The sequence below is a fragment of the Hyperolius riggenbachi genome, chromosome 8, assembly GCF_040937935.1.
Source record: "Hyperolius riggenbachi isolate aHypRig1 chromosome 8, aHypRig1.pri, whole genome shotgun sequence".
Classification (NCBI taxonomy): Eukaryota; Metazoa; Chordata; class Amphibia; order Anura; family Hyperoliidae; genus Hyperolius; species Hyperolius riggenbachi.
The window spans coordinates 252,608,991-252,623,545 of record NC_090653.1 but is presented as its reverse complement, the minus strand read 5'-3'; the positions used below and the strand labels follow the sequence as shown (position 1 = coordinate 252,623,545).

Genomic DNA, 14,555 nt, shown 5'->3' with positions numbered 1-14,555 from the left:
CTCTGATCGCCTCCGGCGATCAGGCCCATCAGGAAATCCCGTTCTGAACGGGATTTCCTTTAGGGCTTCTCCCGTCGCCATGGCGTCATCGACGCCGTGATGTCAAAGGGAGTCCCGATCCACCCCTCAGCACTGCCTGGCACTGAATGGCCAGGCAATGCACGGGGTCTCGGGGGGGGCACCCTCTAACGTGGCGAATCAGAGCGGCAGCAATCGGAGGTAACACGCAGCTAGCAAAGCGCTAAAAAAAAAAAATTATGCAAGACGGCCCAGCGGGGCCTGAGCAATCCTCCACGGCGGCTTACCCCGAGCTCAGAGTTCAAGTCCACTTTAAAAGGAAATTAATATGGCAGCCTCCATATCCCTCTTGCTTCAGTTGTCCTTTAAGGCCTCTAAACACTGCAATGGAAAGGTAGCTCATAAAAGCATTCATTTACAAAATGACTTGTGTAGCATTTAACGCATGCATTATTAACATTTAAACTAAAGCGGAGTTGCCCCTTACGTTGATTCTAACGGCATGACCTGAATGCTGAGCTCCACCCATTGATTCATTAAGCTGCGCTGTTAAAGCAGCCCCGGTTGGTTTAGTGGAGCACCTGTTAAGTTAATGGCAGGGCTGTGGAGTCGGAGTCAGAGTCGTGGAGTCGGGCAATTTTGGGTGCCTGGAGTCGGAGTCGGGAAAAAATGCTCCGACTCCTAATGAATTTGTAACTGTAATTAAAATAGAAAATATGATAAAATGTTCTATTTCTCAGATAATAGTCATTAAAATAATGTATATATACAGTATATATACAGTAATAGCTGTGCTTAGTCCACAAAAATGAAATAAACCAATCAAAATTAGTTACTTGTGCTGCTTCAATAAAGCAGTCCCCGTATTTTTAAGGTCAGATATACTTATCTGATTGTGACTGTATATATGATGTGTACACAGGAATCTCTTATATATACTAAATAACATCTATGCTGTAAGAATAAAGCCTGATGTGTAGCTGTGTCACTAATAGAGATGGTCACCGAGATGGAAATAATTCTGCATTGATGCTGATTTATGCAAATGTATGTACTCCCTTTGCTGATGAAATCAAATAATTTGATATGTTGTTAAAATTTGGTTTGGTGACTACAAATTAAAGGGTAACTGAGACGGATGAAAAGTAAAGTTTTATACATACCTGGGGCTTATTCCAGCCCCCTTCAGGCTAATCAGTCCCTCGCTGTCTTCCACCACCCGGATCTTCTGCCATGAGTCCTGGTAATTCAGACAGTCCGCGCTCTCCGGCCGCATGCCGCTCCCACAGCCAGGAACATTCTGCACCTGCGCAATAGTGCTGCACAGGTGTCGTATTCTCCTGGCGGCGGAGTGTGTGCATGCGCACTACGCCCGACTGGCTCAAGTACCTGGACTCATAGCAGAAGATCCAGGTGGTGGAGGAGGACGAGGGACTGATTATCCTGAAGGCGGCTGGAGAAAGCCCCAAGTATGTATAAAACTTTAATTTCATCTGTCTCAGGTTTACTTTGTTACACAGTAGTACTATACTCTACATATGCACTCCCCACAGAGCTGCAGGGAGTCCACTGAGAATGCTGTGCACATTGAATACAGAGGTGTTGTCTGTTTACAATCTCCTCATTCCCCTGCAGAGTACCTGCACATCATTCTTAAGCTGGCCATACACTGGCCCGATTTACCGCCGTTTCGACAGCAGATTCGATCACTGGGATCGAATCTGCTGCCAATCGTTCGCGCTACACGCCGAATTTCGATTCATTTCGTCCGATCGCGCCATGCGGAAAATTACCGTCGATCGCCCGCGGGTAAAGAGCGCATCGCTAGCGGCGTTCGAGTGCCCGACGACCGACGCAATAGAGCCCGCATACATTACCTGCTCCGCCGGCGTGACTGCCCCCGCTCGTCTCCGCTCTTCTCCGCTCTGGTCTCCGGCAGGCCTTCACTTATTCCTGCCCGGCAGGAAGTTTAAACAGTAGAGGGCGCTCTACTGTTTAAACTTCCTGCCGGGCAGGAAGAAGTGAAGCATGCTGGAGCCGGAGACCAGAGCGGAGAAGAAGAGCGGAGAGAGACCCGGGAGTCGCGCCGGCGGAGCAGGTAATGTATGCGGCGGGGGGGAGCGGCGGCAGCAGCACCACCACCACAACAGATTGTGATCGGTTTCAGGCTGAAATCGGTTCACAATCTGTTTGCAGTACAGGTAGCCATACGATCCCTCTCTGATCAGATTCGATCAGATAGGGATCTGTCTGTTGGTCGAATCTGATGGCAAATCGACCAGTGTATGGCCACCTTTACATGTACCCACACTTACATTGCCTAGGGCCTAATAGATGTTCTTTGTTCCGGTTTGTACCTTTTACAAGTACTTTTACCAAGGACTAGTTTTAGTCTAAAGGGAATAAATATAGTAGTCTACATATCCTTCTCACTTCAGTTGTCTTGTAAAATTCCTAAGCGTTGGCAGTTAAGAGACGAATTTCATGTTACATACTTTTAATCAACAAAATTGTAATATGCAAATTAGAGGAGTCGGAGTCGGTGGAATCCTAAACTGAGGAGTCGGAGTCAGTGGATTTTTGGACCGACTCCACAGCCCTGGTTAATGGAGCTTTGGTTAAGGTAATGGAGCGCTCATTATGTTGGCAGCACACACTATGCCGCTCCACTGCAGCATACTGTGCGCTGGAGATTTTTACCTTGCACTGCTGTCATTAAGCTGCGCTGCTTTATCTGCACAGCTTAATGAATCAACCCCTTGGTTCCTAAAACAGAGGTCTCTACCTATTCTGTATTCACATCATGATTGATTGTCCTGTCTTCAGCAGGCTAGCGGTCCAACATGCCTCTGCCTTCGGCTCTTCAGGCCCGATTAGCAAAGAGGGGGATCCTGAAACACGTGGAATCAGGTGAGTGGCTGTTTGCATGTTAAAGGGTACCTGAACTGACACAATTAAATAAACATGTATGCATAGTGCCACTCTAGCATAGAACTAGACTGCGTTCCTTTTTTTTTTTTTTTTTCCTCATTGTAAGGGCTAACATTCTGAATGTCTAGTTCTCCAGCTGCATGGTGGAAGGCAACTCTCGTTGATAACTAATTACAGGTTATAAAACTTTTGCATGACAGAGAAACAATATTGAGAGAAAACTGGTCAGTGGGATTGTAAAGAATCTAAACTGTCATCACTCAGCGGAGACAACCAAGACATAACAACAAAATTGTTTAGTTGATACCTTTAATGACTAACTGTACAAGATTTCTTTGCAAGCTTTTGGAACTTTAAAGCCTCATCTACACGGTACAATTTTTTTTGCAATAGATTACTTATCAAAGCAAAATCTATAGCTAAAATTGATCTGAAACAATTCGGACGTCTACACACAATGCAATTTCTTATTAGATCTATCAAATGCTGGGAACACATGTTTCGTTTTTGCCTTCAATAGATGCCTTCGATTGATACATTTCGACATGTCCTATTCTCCGCTCGATTCTTTTCCAATCGATTTCTCATAGAGGTGAATGGAAAAAAAAGATAAGAAAAACGAGCGGAAGATAACAGTATCAAGCAGAGAATTGAATGGTTAATAGATTGCGCGGAGAATTGACCGCAAAAAACGAATCGTGTGTTCCCAGCGTAATAGATCCGTCTACCTGATGGAAAATTGTACTGTGTAGATGAAGCTTAAGTTTCTTCTTGTTGGTTTGAAAAACGGGTTTAACATCAAACCTGGCTTTATGTTATACTATGAGAACTAGAAAACCCAGCTTTGTTATAAATTATGAACCCCAAAAGCAGCTGCCTTACGATAAACTGTGGAAACCCCTGACAGAAAAAAAACATACAAACTTTCGCACATCCCAATCAGCATTATGCTGCGATGCGATTGCCCATATGATGGATGGGTAATCTGACGGGAAGGTGTTGTGTGTACATGTCCAAACTGCTCCCAATCGATAAAGGAATTGATTTTCTGAGATCTTTGCAAAAACGATTCCTTTCTAAAACGAAAACCGATTGGACATGTTGGGAATAATCGTCCGATTCCCATCAATCAAATGGGTAATTGCATCATGTGTTTTCAGCTTTATGCTGGGAATACACGGGTTGATTCTGGCGCTCGATTCTACGCCCGATCGTGTTGCCCGCTCGATTCTATTATCTGCCGCTCGTTTTTCTTATCTTTTTTCAATTAGCTTCAATGGTGAATCGAGCGGCAAGACAATCGAACCGTGATCAGACATGACGGAAATTATCTATCTAACCATCTTAAAGTAGTTATCAGGCAAATAAAAGAAAATAAGTGCTACTTACCGGGGGCTTCCTCCAGCCCCAATCTCCCAGCAGCATGTCCCTCGCCGCAGCTCTCCCCGCAGCCGTTCGCCACAGCTCTGTCCCGGTCCCCGGCGGTGACGTCAGGGCGACCTCCAGGTCGGCCTGTACTGCGTGAGCGCCGCTGTCAATCACCGCCACGTGGGCCGGAGCGGACTGCGCAGGAGCAGTAGAGGCCAACCTGGAGGTCGCCCTGACGTCATCGACCGGGACGGAGCTGCGGGGAGAGCTGCGGCGAGGGACATGCTTGGGGCTGGAGGAAGCCCTGGGTAAGTAGCACTTATTTTCTTTTATTTGCCTGATAACTCCTTTAACCACCCTAGCGGTATGGACGAGCTCAGCTCGTCCATTACCGCCAGAGGGTGCCGCTCAGGCCCTGCTGGGCCGATTTTAATGAAATAAAAAGCAGCACACGCAGCCGGCATTTTGCCAGCCGCGTGTGCTGCCTGATTGCCGCCGCTCTGCGAGCAGCGGGCGAAAGAGGGTCCCCCCAGCCGCCTGAGCCCTGCGCAGCCGGAACAAACAGTTCCGGCCAGCGCTAAGGGCTGGATCGGAGGCGGCTGACGTCAGGACGTCGGCTGACGTCCATGACGTCACTCCGCTCGTCGCCATGGCGACGAAGTAAGCAAAACACGGAAGGCCGCTCACTGCGGCCTTCCGTGTTACTTCTGGCCGCCAGAGGCGATCAGAAGAACGCCTCCGGAGCGCCCTCTAGTGGGCTTTCATGCAGCCAACTTTCAGTTGGCTGCATGAAATAGTTTTTTTTTTATTTAAAAAAAAAAAAAAACCTCCCGCAGCCGCCCTGGCGATCTTAATAGAACGCCAGGGTGGTTAATGGCTCAGAATCGAGTCATGTATTCCCAGCATTAGATCCAGGCACCGTGTCTTTAACCCCAATCTACACGATATGATTCTTTGTGCGATTCTACTACGATTCTATTTACGATCCGATTAAATCCGACACGTCCAATCGGGATTCGATTCAATTCGCCATTGCAAAACAATGGCGAATTGAATTGAATCGAATCCTGATCGGACATGCTGGATTTAATCGGATCGTAAATAGAATCGTAGTAGAATCGCACAAAGAATTGTATCGTGTAGATTGGGCTTAACATTACTGTGTCTTGCCAGACAGCAAGACCTGCTGGCAGACTTCCCAATCTTTTATTACCTGTTGTTCACTGATGGCTACTGCAATTTAATTATAGTTTGTGTATAACTGTAGGTACTTGCTGGCAAATAGCTAATATGATTAGTGTGTGTCTCTACCCATTGTCAAATGCTTTCAGTGTGAATAGATCTAATGCTGGGTACACACGATACGTTTTTGCACTCGATTCTCTTCCGCTTGTTTTTCTTATCTTTTTCCATTCACTTCTATGAGAAATTGAGCGCAGATTCGATCAGAAGGAATATCGGACGTGACGGGAATCATCTATCAGATTCATCTATTGAGCAGAAAAATGTATCGTGTGTACCCAGTATAATGCTGGGAATTGGGCCTTAACAATTTTAGGAATATATTGAATTGTGCGATTTCTGGCTGAAATTGCGATTTCGATTCACGATTTCCTTTAAATCAAGCTTTGTTCTCCATCTGTGCCCGTTTGCTCCCCCTCTGTCTCCCCTCTGGGTGTCTCTCTCTGTCTCCCCTCTGGGTGTCTCTCTCTGTCTCCCCTCTGGGTGTCTCTCTCTGTCTCCCCTCTGGGTGTCTCTCTCTGTCTCCCCTCTGGGTGTCTCTCTCTGTCTCCCCTCTGGGTGTCTCTCTCTGTCTCCCCTCTGGGTGTCTCTCTCTGTCTCCCCTCTGGGTGTCTCTCATTTTTCAATCTGGAAAATCGACTGGAAAGTAAATCTGCCAAAAAAAACTCATCTTGTATTCCTAGTAGGCCTGAACTACAAGTTTAAGCATACTGTGATTGTCTATTGTTGTGACTTAGATGAAGATCAGATCACATTTTATGACCAATTTGTGCAGCAATCCATAGAACTCCAAAGGACTCACATACTTTTTCTTGCTACTGTAGTGTGCAGCGATTTTCATGAACCATTCCTCCTCACTGTCTGTGGCATGCTGTGACATAGCGTGCAGCGATTGTCACAGTGGATTCCTCCTCTCCAGGTAGAACGTAGAATTTTCTCTCATCCTCTGAGTGAAATTCTAGCATTAGGTCCATCAATCTGGGAATGTGGGATAAGATTCAGCAAGTTCTTAAAGTATTGTAGGTGTCCCTGGTTGTGGCATATTTGGGGCAGTGCAGCAGGAAGATATTCTCATCCTCAAAGGACTTCTGCTCACAGTGTTGACAGTCTATTCTCTCTGCGTTATCTTTCTCTCTCTTTTTCTGCCTGTCTTTCTTTTTTAACAGCCACAAAGATGTGTGAGACAGCACACTAGCGATGTCGGGGAATGGGCGTGCAGGGGATCCACCCCTGCAGAGGCGTCATTGCGTACGTCTTTCCGCATTGGCGGTCATGTGACGTTTGTTGCCATGGCGACGGTGGGCAGCGCTCTGTGTACTTTCATTTGCAGTTTTATATTGCGTATGACACATCTATGCCCATGCCCTCTGCATCATGATGCCCTGGATTCCTCCCTGGATCAATTTAGATTGTTAACAGGTGCAATAGATCAGAGTTAGAAATGTTTCTATTTACATGTTTATGTTGCTGCAATGACATCATGCATTTCAAAATGTTTGACCAATGGAGTGGGAGGGCGGTACCCTTTGTGGACAAGCCCTGTAGTTCCCCATCAGGTCCAGTCATTTGCATAGGTTCCTCTGATTGGTTGCCATGTCATAGCTTTGACTATATAAGGAGCATGTTTGCAGTTGTTCATTTGGCTGTGTGGCGTGAACAAGGACTGTGATGGTCCGAAATGGTGGACCGTAGCCACTATGCAGCTACAGTGTTTGTACTTTTTATGATCCAATAAAATAATTTTCTGACTAAAAGAGCTGTGCTAGATCATCTTGGAGAAACTGTCTTTCTTTTTTGTCTCTCGCCCCTATTGCCCTCCTATCTGTCTGTCACTCTCACACATTCCTCTCTTCCTCTGTGTTCCCTACCTCACCATTTTTACTTTCTTTAGTTTGCCTCTCTCTATCTCTCCTCCCCCTCAGTCACATGTCCTTACAAGCCTACATCTCCCTCTCTTCTTACACTGCTCTCCTGCACACTTGGCCACACATATGGCTGCGAGCCTTCTTATGTAATCCTAGTTGAACTGTTCCGTGTCCTGTGCTGTCCTTAGAGCCGGCAGAAGAGGTCATCGCAGAAGATTATGATGACGATAATGTAGATTACGAAGCAACTCGAATGGAGAACCTTCCTCCAAACTGGTACAAAGTGTTTGACACGTCCTGGTAAGTCTCAGCTGCTCCCCCTGCTGGAGCTCATGTGTGTGACAAGTCAGATTAATACCTTATACCCACGTATAACCCTAATTTTTTAGCACAACAAAAAAAAGTGCTTAAATGTTACCCCCTCGGTTAAAATGCGAGTCAGTACAGCAGAACATATGTTGGAGCAGGTTTTGTTAAGGGTAGAGGATCGTAAGGATTGTGCACTAGTGATCCTGCTCTTGCCAGCTGGCTCCCTGCTGTGTCCATCCCCTGCAACATGGTGTGCAGAGTGTGCTGCTCAAGACTACCTGTGTCCCCTGGCTTGTGGAGCGGAGCGTGCAAGCAATGTGTCATTGAACGTGCCAATTATCCAGAATTCTTCCTGTGTGGAAATTGCTGTGTCACATGTCTATGATGCCATCTAGCGGCGTCTTGAGACACTGCTGTATGATCCTGGGGCACATCTGGCCATGGGGAAGGGACCTATACGTGAGCCAATCACTTTTTCCTGGTTTCTGAGGGAAAGTGGGTACCTCAGCTTATATGCGAGTATATACGGTACGTTCAAATTGGACTGAAACTCAGAACCGTACTGTAAAGGCCAACTAACCTCAGAAGCTGAACAAGGCAAATTGTATTAGCAGTCAGGTGGAGAAGTGACTGTGTACAAATTTTCCAGTATAGCCGCTAAGCGCGGCTATTAAGATATAAGATGAGTGCCTATGGCGGTGGCCAAACTTCTTTGGCGACGATAAAATACAAACTGTGGCAAAAGCAATGCGGATTAGGAGTAGGGTAGATGATTAGGGTTAGGCATTGGTTGTGGGGTACGTTATGGCAGTGATCTGCAAACTTGGCTCCCCACCTGTGAAGGAACTACAAGTCCCACAATGCATTTGCCTTTATGAATCATGACTGTGGCTGTCAGACTCCTGCAATGCATTGTGGGACTTGTAGTTCCTTAACAGCTGGAGATCCAAGTTTGCAGATCACCGGGTTAGGCATATGTTGGGGGGTATGGTTAGGGTTAGGCATTGGTTGGGAGTCGTTAGTCATCTGTTGGGGGTTAGGGTTAGGCATCGGGTTGGTGGTGGCGGTTAGGGTTAGGTATTGGTTAGGGGGGGGTCATTCAGGGTTAGACTTCAGTTCTCGGGGTACAGGTAGGGTTAGGCATTGATTATTCCTGATAAGTATATTTTACAATAGATTTTCAGAATAATTAGCATAATTCTCGATCGTCTGAAACATATTTGAACCTCAATGACATCCCTACTGGCTAATGTGGACTTTGGTACCTGTAGAATTATGCAAGACATTTAGGGCCCATTCACACCTGAGCGGGAATTGCGCGATTCCCACTCATGGCAAACCGCTAGCGGCTTTGTAAAAACCGCTACACATTGTAGCAAAGGGCAGCGTTCTCACTGCCAAGTTTGCGGTTAGCGATAACCGCAAACGCGTTGCATGCAGTGATTTGCATTTCACGATTAGCGATTGTGATTAGCAAAGCACGCTAATCGCAATCGCTCCAAAACCGCCGCAGTGTCCAGTGAATTTTTCCACGTCAATCGCGGGAAAATCACTCCCGCAACACGCTGGCGGTAATCACTGGGGTTTTGTGATTATAGGTGTGAACGGGCCCTTAATAAGCACATTACCAACATTGCTGGCACTGCTGTGTAACTTGTTTCAAAATTAGCTGGCAGTCTAAGGGTTAAAGTAGTATACCCTGGCAGCTTGCAGATCTGATCAGATCTGATTTTTTTATTATTATTATTATTATCATTTATAATATATATTGTGCAAAAGAAGTTATTTGTATTGCTAATGATTCCTCCTGTTTTCTGTCTCTTCTGGGGTCAGCGGCCTCCCTTATTACTGGAACGTGGAGACAGACATGGTTTGCTGGCTGTCGCCCCATGACCCCGGCGCGGTCATCACCAAAAGTTCTTTCAAACAGAAAGGTGATTGTTGTGTCTGCCTGTGCGTCCGTCCAGTCTGTGTGAAAGTTGTTTCTGTATCGGTGTTCCCCCCCCCCCCCCGAATTTTTTTTTACCAAGCTGGTGGCATGAAAAAGCAGTCAGGTGGAGTGGGACAGGATGATATAGGTGCTGTTGTTTCCATAGGGACAAAGCTGTTCCATAGGGGCAAACTGGGCAATTGCCCAAAGGCCCTCAGAGCTGGCTGATAAGTCTTTCCCTATTGATAGAGCTTCCCTTGCAGGTTATCAGTGTGCTCCTCTGACACATGATTGCTGGGTGCTGCTGTGAGCACATCCATTTACACACAGAGAAAAACACACGCACACACGCGCAGACACACACACGCAGACGCGCACACGCAGACACACACGCAGACACACACGCACGCAGACACACACGCGCACACACGTACACACATGCACACGCACAGTCAAACACACGCAGACACGCACACACCTCAGACAAGACACACGCGCGCAGACGCACACGCGCAGACACACGCACGCAGACACACACACGCACACGCACAGTCAAACACACACGCACAGTCAAACACACGCAGACACGCACACACCTCAGACAAGACAAGTGTATTTCTGGTATGGCAGCAGCATGTGGAGAGAAGGCGGGGCCAGACAGGAAAGCAATGAAAAATAATTAACAGGCAGGATGCCCACACTTGCAACTCTCCAGTCACTGTGTCAGCAGCAGAGGGAGGAGGGTGTTTGAGAAAATCGTCCAATGTACCTCACATATGAACTGTGCTCACCACACATATGAACTGTACACACCACACCACACGTATACTGTGTTCAGTACGCAATTTACTCCTGTTCCCATTATTGTTGTACATGTGTTCTGGTACCTCACAAATGCCATTCTGAATACCCCCAAAAAAGGTACAGCTACCTAGTCAGCTTACACATGACTCATAGCTAACAACATAAACAGCACCTAAGTCATCTGTTCTGAAGGCCTAGCCGACAGGAAAGAGTCGCAAACACATACAGTATATGCTTGTAATGTATGCATACGACACCTCTTCTGTGTTTACCCAAACCACATGTAGTCTAAAGAAAGCAGCACAAATGAGTGACAACAGCAGATGCAGATAAACACAGTGCTGCAGCAGAGGACTGTACCACTGCACTACTTGTATGCATTTCAACATCATAAGAAATGTGATTATTAATTTTTTTTGTCTAAAATAAATCAATGTCATTAAAGAAAATCTGTAATGAAAAAAACTCCCCTGGGGGGTACTCACCTCGGGTGGGGGAAGCCTCCGGATCCTATTGAGGCTTCCCCCGTCCTCCTCGGTCCCGCGGTGGCGGCAAAAATCCTCCCGGAGCGGCGGCGATGTAAATATTTACCTCCTTGGCTCCGGCGCAGGCGCAGTATTCGCTCTCTGCACGGAGATAGGCAAAAATAGCCGATCTCCGTCGGGCTGCTCTACTGCGCAAGTCTCCTGCGCAGTAGAGAGTACCTGACGGAGATCAGCTATTTTCGCCTATCTCCATGGAAAGAGCCGCAACAGCGCCCCCGCTGGAGCCAGAAAAGATAAATATTGCACAGCCCGACAATTGACAATTGCATTTGGAGGAGACCCGGAGGACACCAAGGGACCAGGGCTGGAAGAAGCCCCAGGTGAGTAAAAGTCATCTTGTTCACCCGGTCTTTTCTGTCTCATTGTGAATGTTTGATAACGTTATCTGTTTTGCTTTCTTTCTCCAGAGCCAGAGGAAAGGCCAGAGAAGGTGGATCGGGGGGAGCGAGAAGTTCGGGTGGAGAGGGAGGAGGTGAAGGAGAGGCGGCACAACCGCAGAGAGGAAGTGGCTCCTTATCCTAAATCAAAGAAAGGTGACTGAGTTGTGGGGGGTGTGCGAGGTGTATGTAAAGTTTGTGTGTGAAGGAGAGGTGTGCAACGGGAGTGTATGTGTGGGAGGGGAAATGAGGTGTGTGTGTGTGTGTGGGGGGGGGGGGGGGTGTATGTAGCGTGTGTGTGTGTTGGGGGTACGTGCAGGGCCGTATTTGTACTCTTTACCGCCCAAGGCCAATGTCATCAGCCACGCCCCTTCAGTATAGGTAGCGAGTTGACCTCTATCCCGTTCCCACCAGTACAGGTAGCCAGATGACTCCCTTAATCCCTCCCTTTCCCACTCCCCCTCTTTCAGTACAGCTCACCTCCACACTGCAGCAGCCATCAGTGTCATTCACTTCTCTGCTCGTCTTCAGTGCAGAGGTTTCCTCTTCCCCCTCCGTCTCCAATGCTGCCCGAGTCCGTAGTTGCCCGCCACAATGCTAAAGTGCACAGAGAGCAAGGTGGCTGCTGTACAGGTGGCTGGTGCTTGCCTGATAACCCTGAATTGCAGCATTTGCAAGCTTGAAAATGCTGCACCAATTTAGCCTGCTGCTTTGGTGCCTTAGCTCCTGTGGTGCCCTAGGCCATGGCCTAGGTGGCCTTGGCCTAAATCCGTGTGTGTGTGTGTAGGAGAATGTTGTGGGGGCGGGGGGATAGTAGTGTGTATACATGCATGCATGCATGCATGCATACATACATACAGAGGGTTGTGCGTATGGGGTGTAGACGTGTGTGTGTGTGTATGCACACACACACGCTTGCAAAAGTATTCGGCCCCCTTGAAGTTTTCCACATTTTGTCACATTACTGCCACAAACATGCATCAATTGTATTGAAATTCCACGTTGCTCTCTTAGACAACCTCTGAGGCCCTCACAGAGCAGCTGTATTTGTACTGACATTAGATTACACATAGGTGCACTCTATTTAGTCATTAGCACTTATCAGGCAATGTCTATGGGCAACTGACTGCACTCAGACCAAAGGGGGCTGAATAATTATGCACACACCACTTTGCAGTTATTTATTTGTAAAAAATGTTTGGAATCATGTATGATTTTCGTTCCACTTTTCACATGTACACCACTTGGTATTGGTCTTTCACGTGGAATTTCAATACAATTGATTCATGTTTGTGGCAGTAATGTGACAAAATGTGGAAAACTTCAAGGGGGCTGAATACTTTTGCAAGCCACTGTATATACATATATACATTATGTGATGGTGGTCTCTGGGTTGTGATGATCGATCGATCTGTCTGTCTGTGATTATAAATGATCTGTATTGTATTCCCAGGGAGGAGAGAGGAAGAAATTGATCCTATGGATCCCAGCGCTTACTCTGATGCTCCCAGGTAATGTGCCACACCGGCCTGCCAGCACACTCCCTGCTCTTATCAGCATTGTATGTATGTAGTCCCACCCATTCACTTGCACTTATAAATGGCCCTTCTCTTATTTAAAGAGGCACCGCAACCACATGCAGTAGAATGTACCGTAATACATTATTCAGGACACCTAATTTTAAGATAATTTCCCTGGTTTCAGCATCAGAAGCACTTCCTATAGCCTAATATTGCTGTATACAGTATTGAGTATGTGACCCCGCCCTCCCAGTGATGATTAGCCTAGGCTGTTTAGCTATGCAGCCTTCTCCTCGCTGAGCATTCTGGGAGACCAAGTGTTCTGATTCTGTGATTGCTAACAGTAAAGATGTTGCACTATTGTAAATGGTTACTATTGTGTAAAAAAAAAAAGGGGGGGGGGAGGCTTTAAATAATAAACATAATAAATTATTTGTGTGTTTATAAGTCTGAAAGACATGAAAATAATGAAATAGCTTATGCTGGACATGCCCCAAAAGGAAAAATGTATACATACTTGGGGCTTCCTCCAACCCTCTTCCAGCTGATTGGCCCCATGCTGTCCTATTCCAGGATCCTCTGCTAGATGGCCCCGTAATTCGGCCACTCAGCCCAGGCATAGGCCGGCTGCAGGGGTGTGCATGGCCGCGCTTGCGCACTACGCTATGACTGGCCGAATTATCGGGAGCTGTAGCGGAGTAATCAGGAGGAGTACGGTAAGGGACCGATTAGCCTGAAGGGGGCTGGAGGAAGACCCAGGTATGTATACATGTTTTCCTTTTGGTCTGTCTCTGGTTCAATTTAATTCCCTCACATGAGCAAGGGCCTCCCCGGTCAGCTGGTGAGTATGGGACGGGGGTGTAAAGCAGCTCATTCACTTGCTGGGGACTTAGTGCAGCTGCCATTCTGCCTCTAAAACCCTGCGAATCTGTGGAGGGAAGGTTGGTACGTTCCAAACCTCCCCAGTTACCTCACAGGCACCTCGAGCAGCAGGTCAGCTTTCTTTACCTTGCGACACTGTTCTTACAGTAGCATAGCTCCTGTTATCTCTGCAGCACTTGTAATTGCCATTACACCTGCTCTGCCTAGAATATATAAATACATAATAATAATATTTTAGGGACATTGTATTATGGACTATAGTAGGATTAGATTGTGAGCTCCTCTGAGGACAGTCAGTGACATGACGATGTACTCTGTAAAGTGCTGCAGAAGATGTCAGTGCTATATAAATACATAATAAAAATAACATAACCCTAGATTTATGGTGACATTTTAGCAGCAGTTTAGGACCTCCACACATGTGACATAAGTCAGCTGTCCCTCCATTGTATAGTGACCTCTCATAATGCTCTGTTAATCTCCGTATTGTAGGGGTACCTGGTCTACCGGACTTCCCAAAAGAAACGAGGCCAAGACAGGGGCAGACACCACGGCAGCCGGCCCCCTCTTCCAGCAGCGGCCGTACCCCAGCCCCGGAGCCGTACTACGCGCCAACGCAGAGGCCTCCCGCACCAAGTCTGTGGAATAAGCCCTCCGTGTGCCCTCCTGTGTGCAGCCCTGTACAGATCCCCCCGCTCGGATGTGTGTGTTATGACTGTGAAATAAAGTCTGTCCCCTTTTTTTTTATTACTACTCAACACAAA

At 47.0% G+C, this 14,555-nt stretch overlaps 1 protein-coding gene across 2 annotated transcripts in view; it reads left to right on the top strand.

Moving 5' to 3' along the window:
• The window catches only part of PQBP1 (polyglutamine binding protein 1), an 18,498-nt gene extending 3,943 nt beyond the window's left edge, over window positions 1–14,555 (top strand). The window contains exons 2-7 of one of the 2 annotated variants that reach the window (XM_068248627.1): window positions 2,848–2,928; window positions 7,613–7,724; window positions 9,567–9,667; window positions 11,420–11,545; window positions 12,843–12,900; window positions 14,284–14,555. In XM_068248627.1, the coding sequence (XP_068104728.1) occupies window positions 2,862–2,928; window positions 7,613–7,724; window positions 9,567–9,667; window positions 11,420–11,545; window positions 12,843–12,900; window positions 14,284–14,440 (621 nt within the window). In that variant the 5' untranslated portion in view covers window positions 2,848–2,861 and the 3' untranslated portion in view covers window positions 14,441–14,555. Of the gene's footprint in view, window positions 1–2,844; window positions 2,929–7,612; window positions 7,725–9,566; window positions 9,668–11,419; window positions 11,546–12,842; window positions 12,901–14,283 lie in introns of both variants that reach the window. The other variant, XM_068248626.1, reaches the window with a different exon arrangement.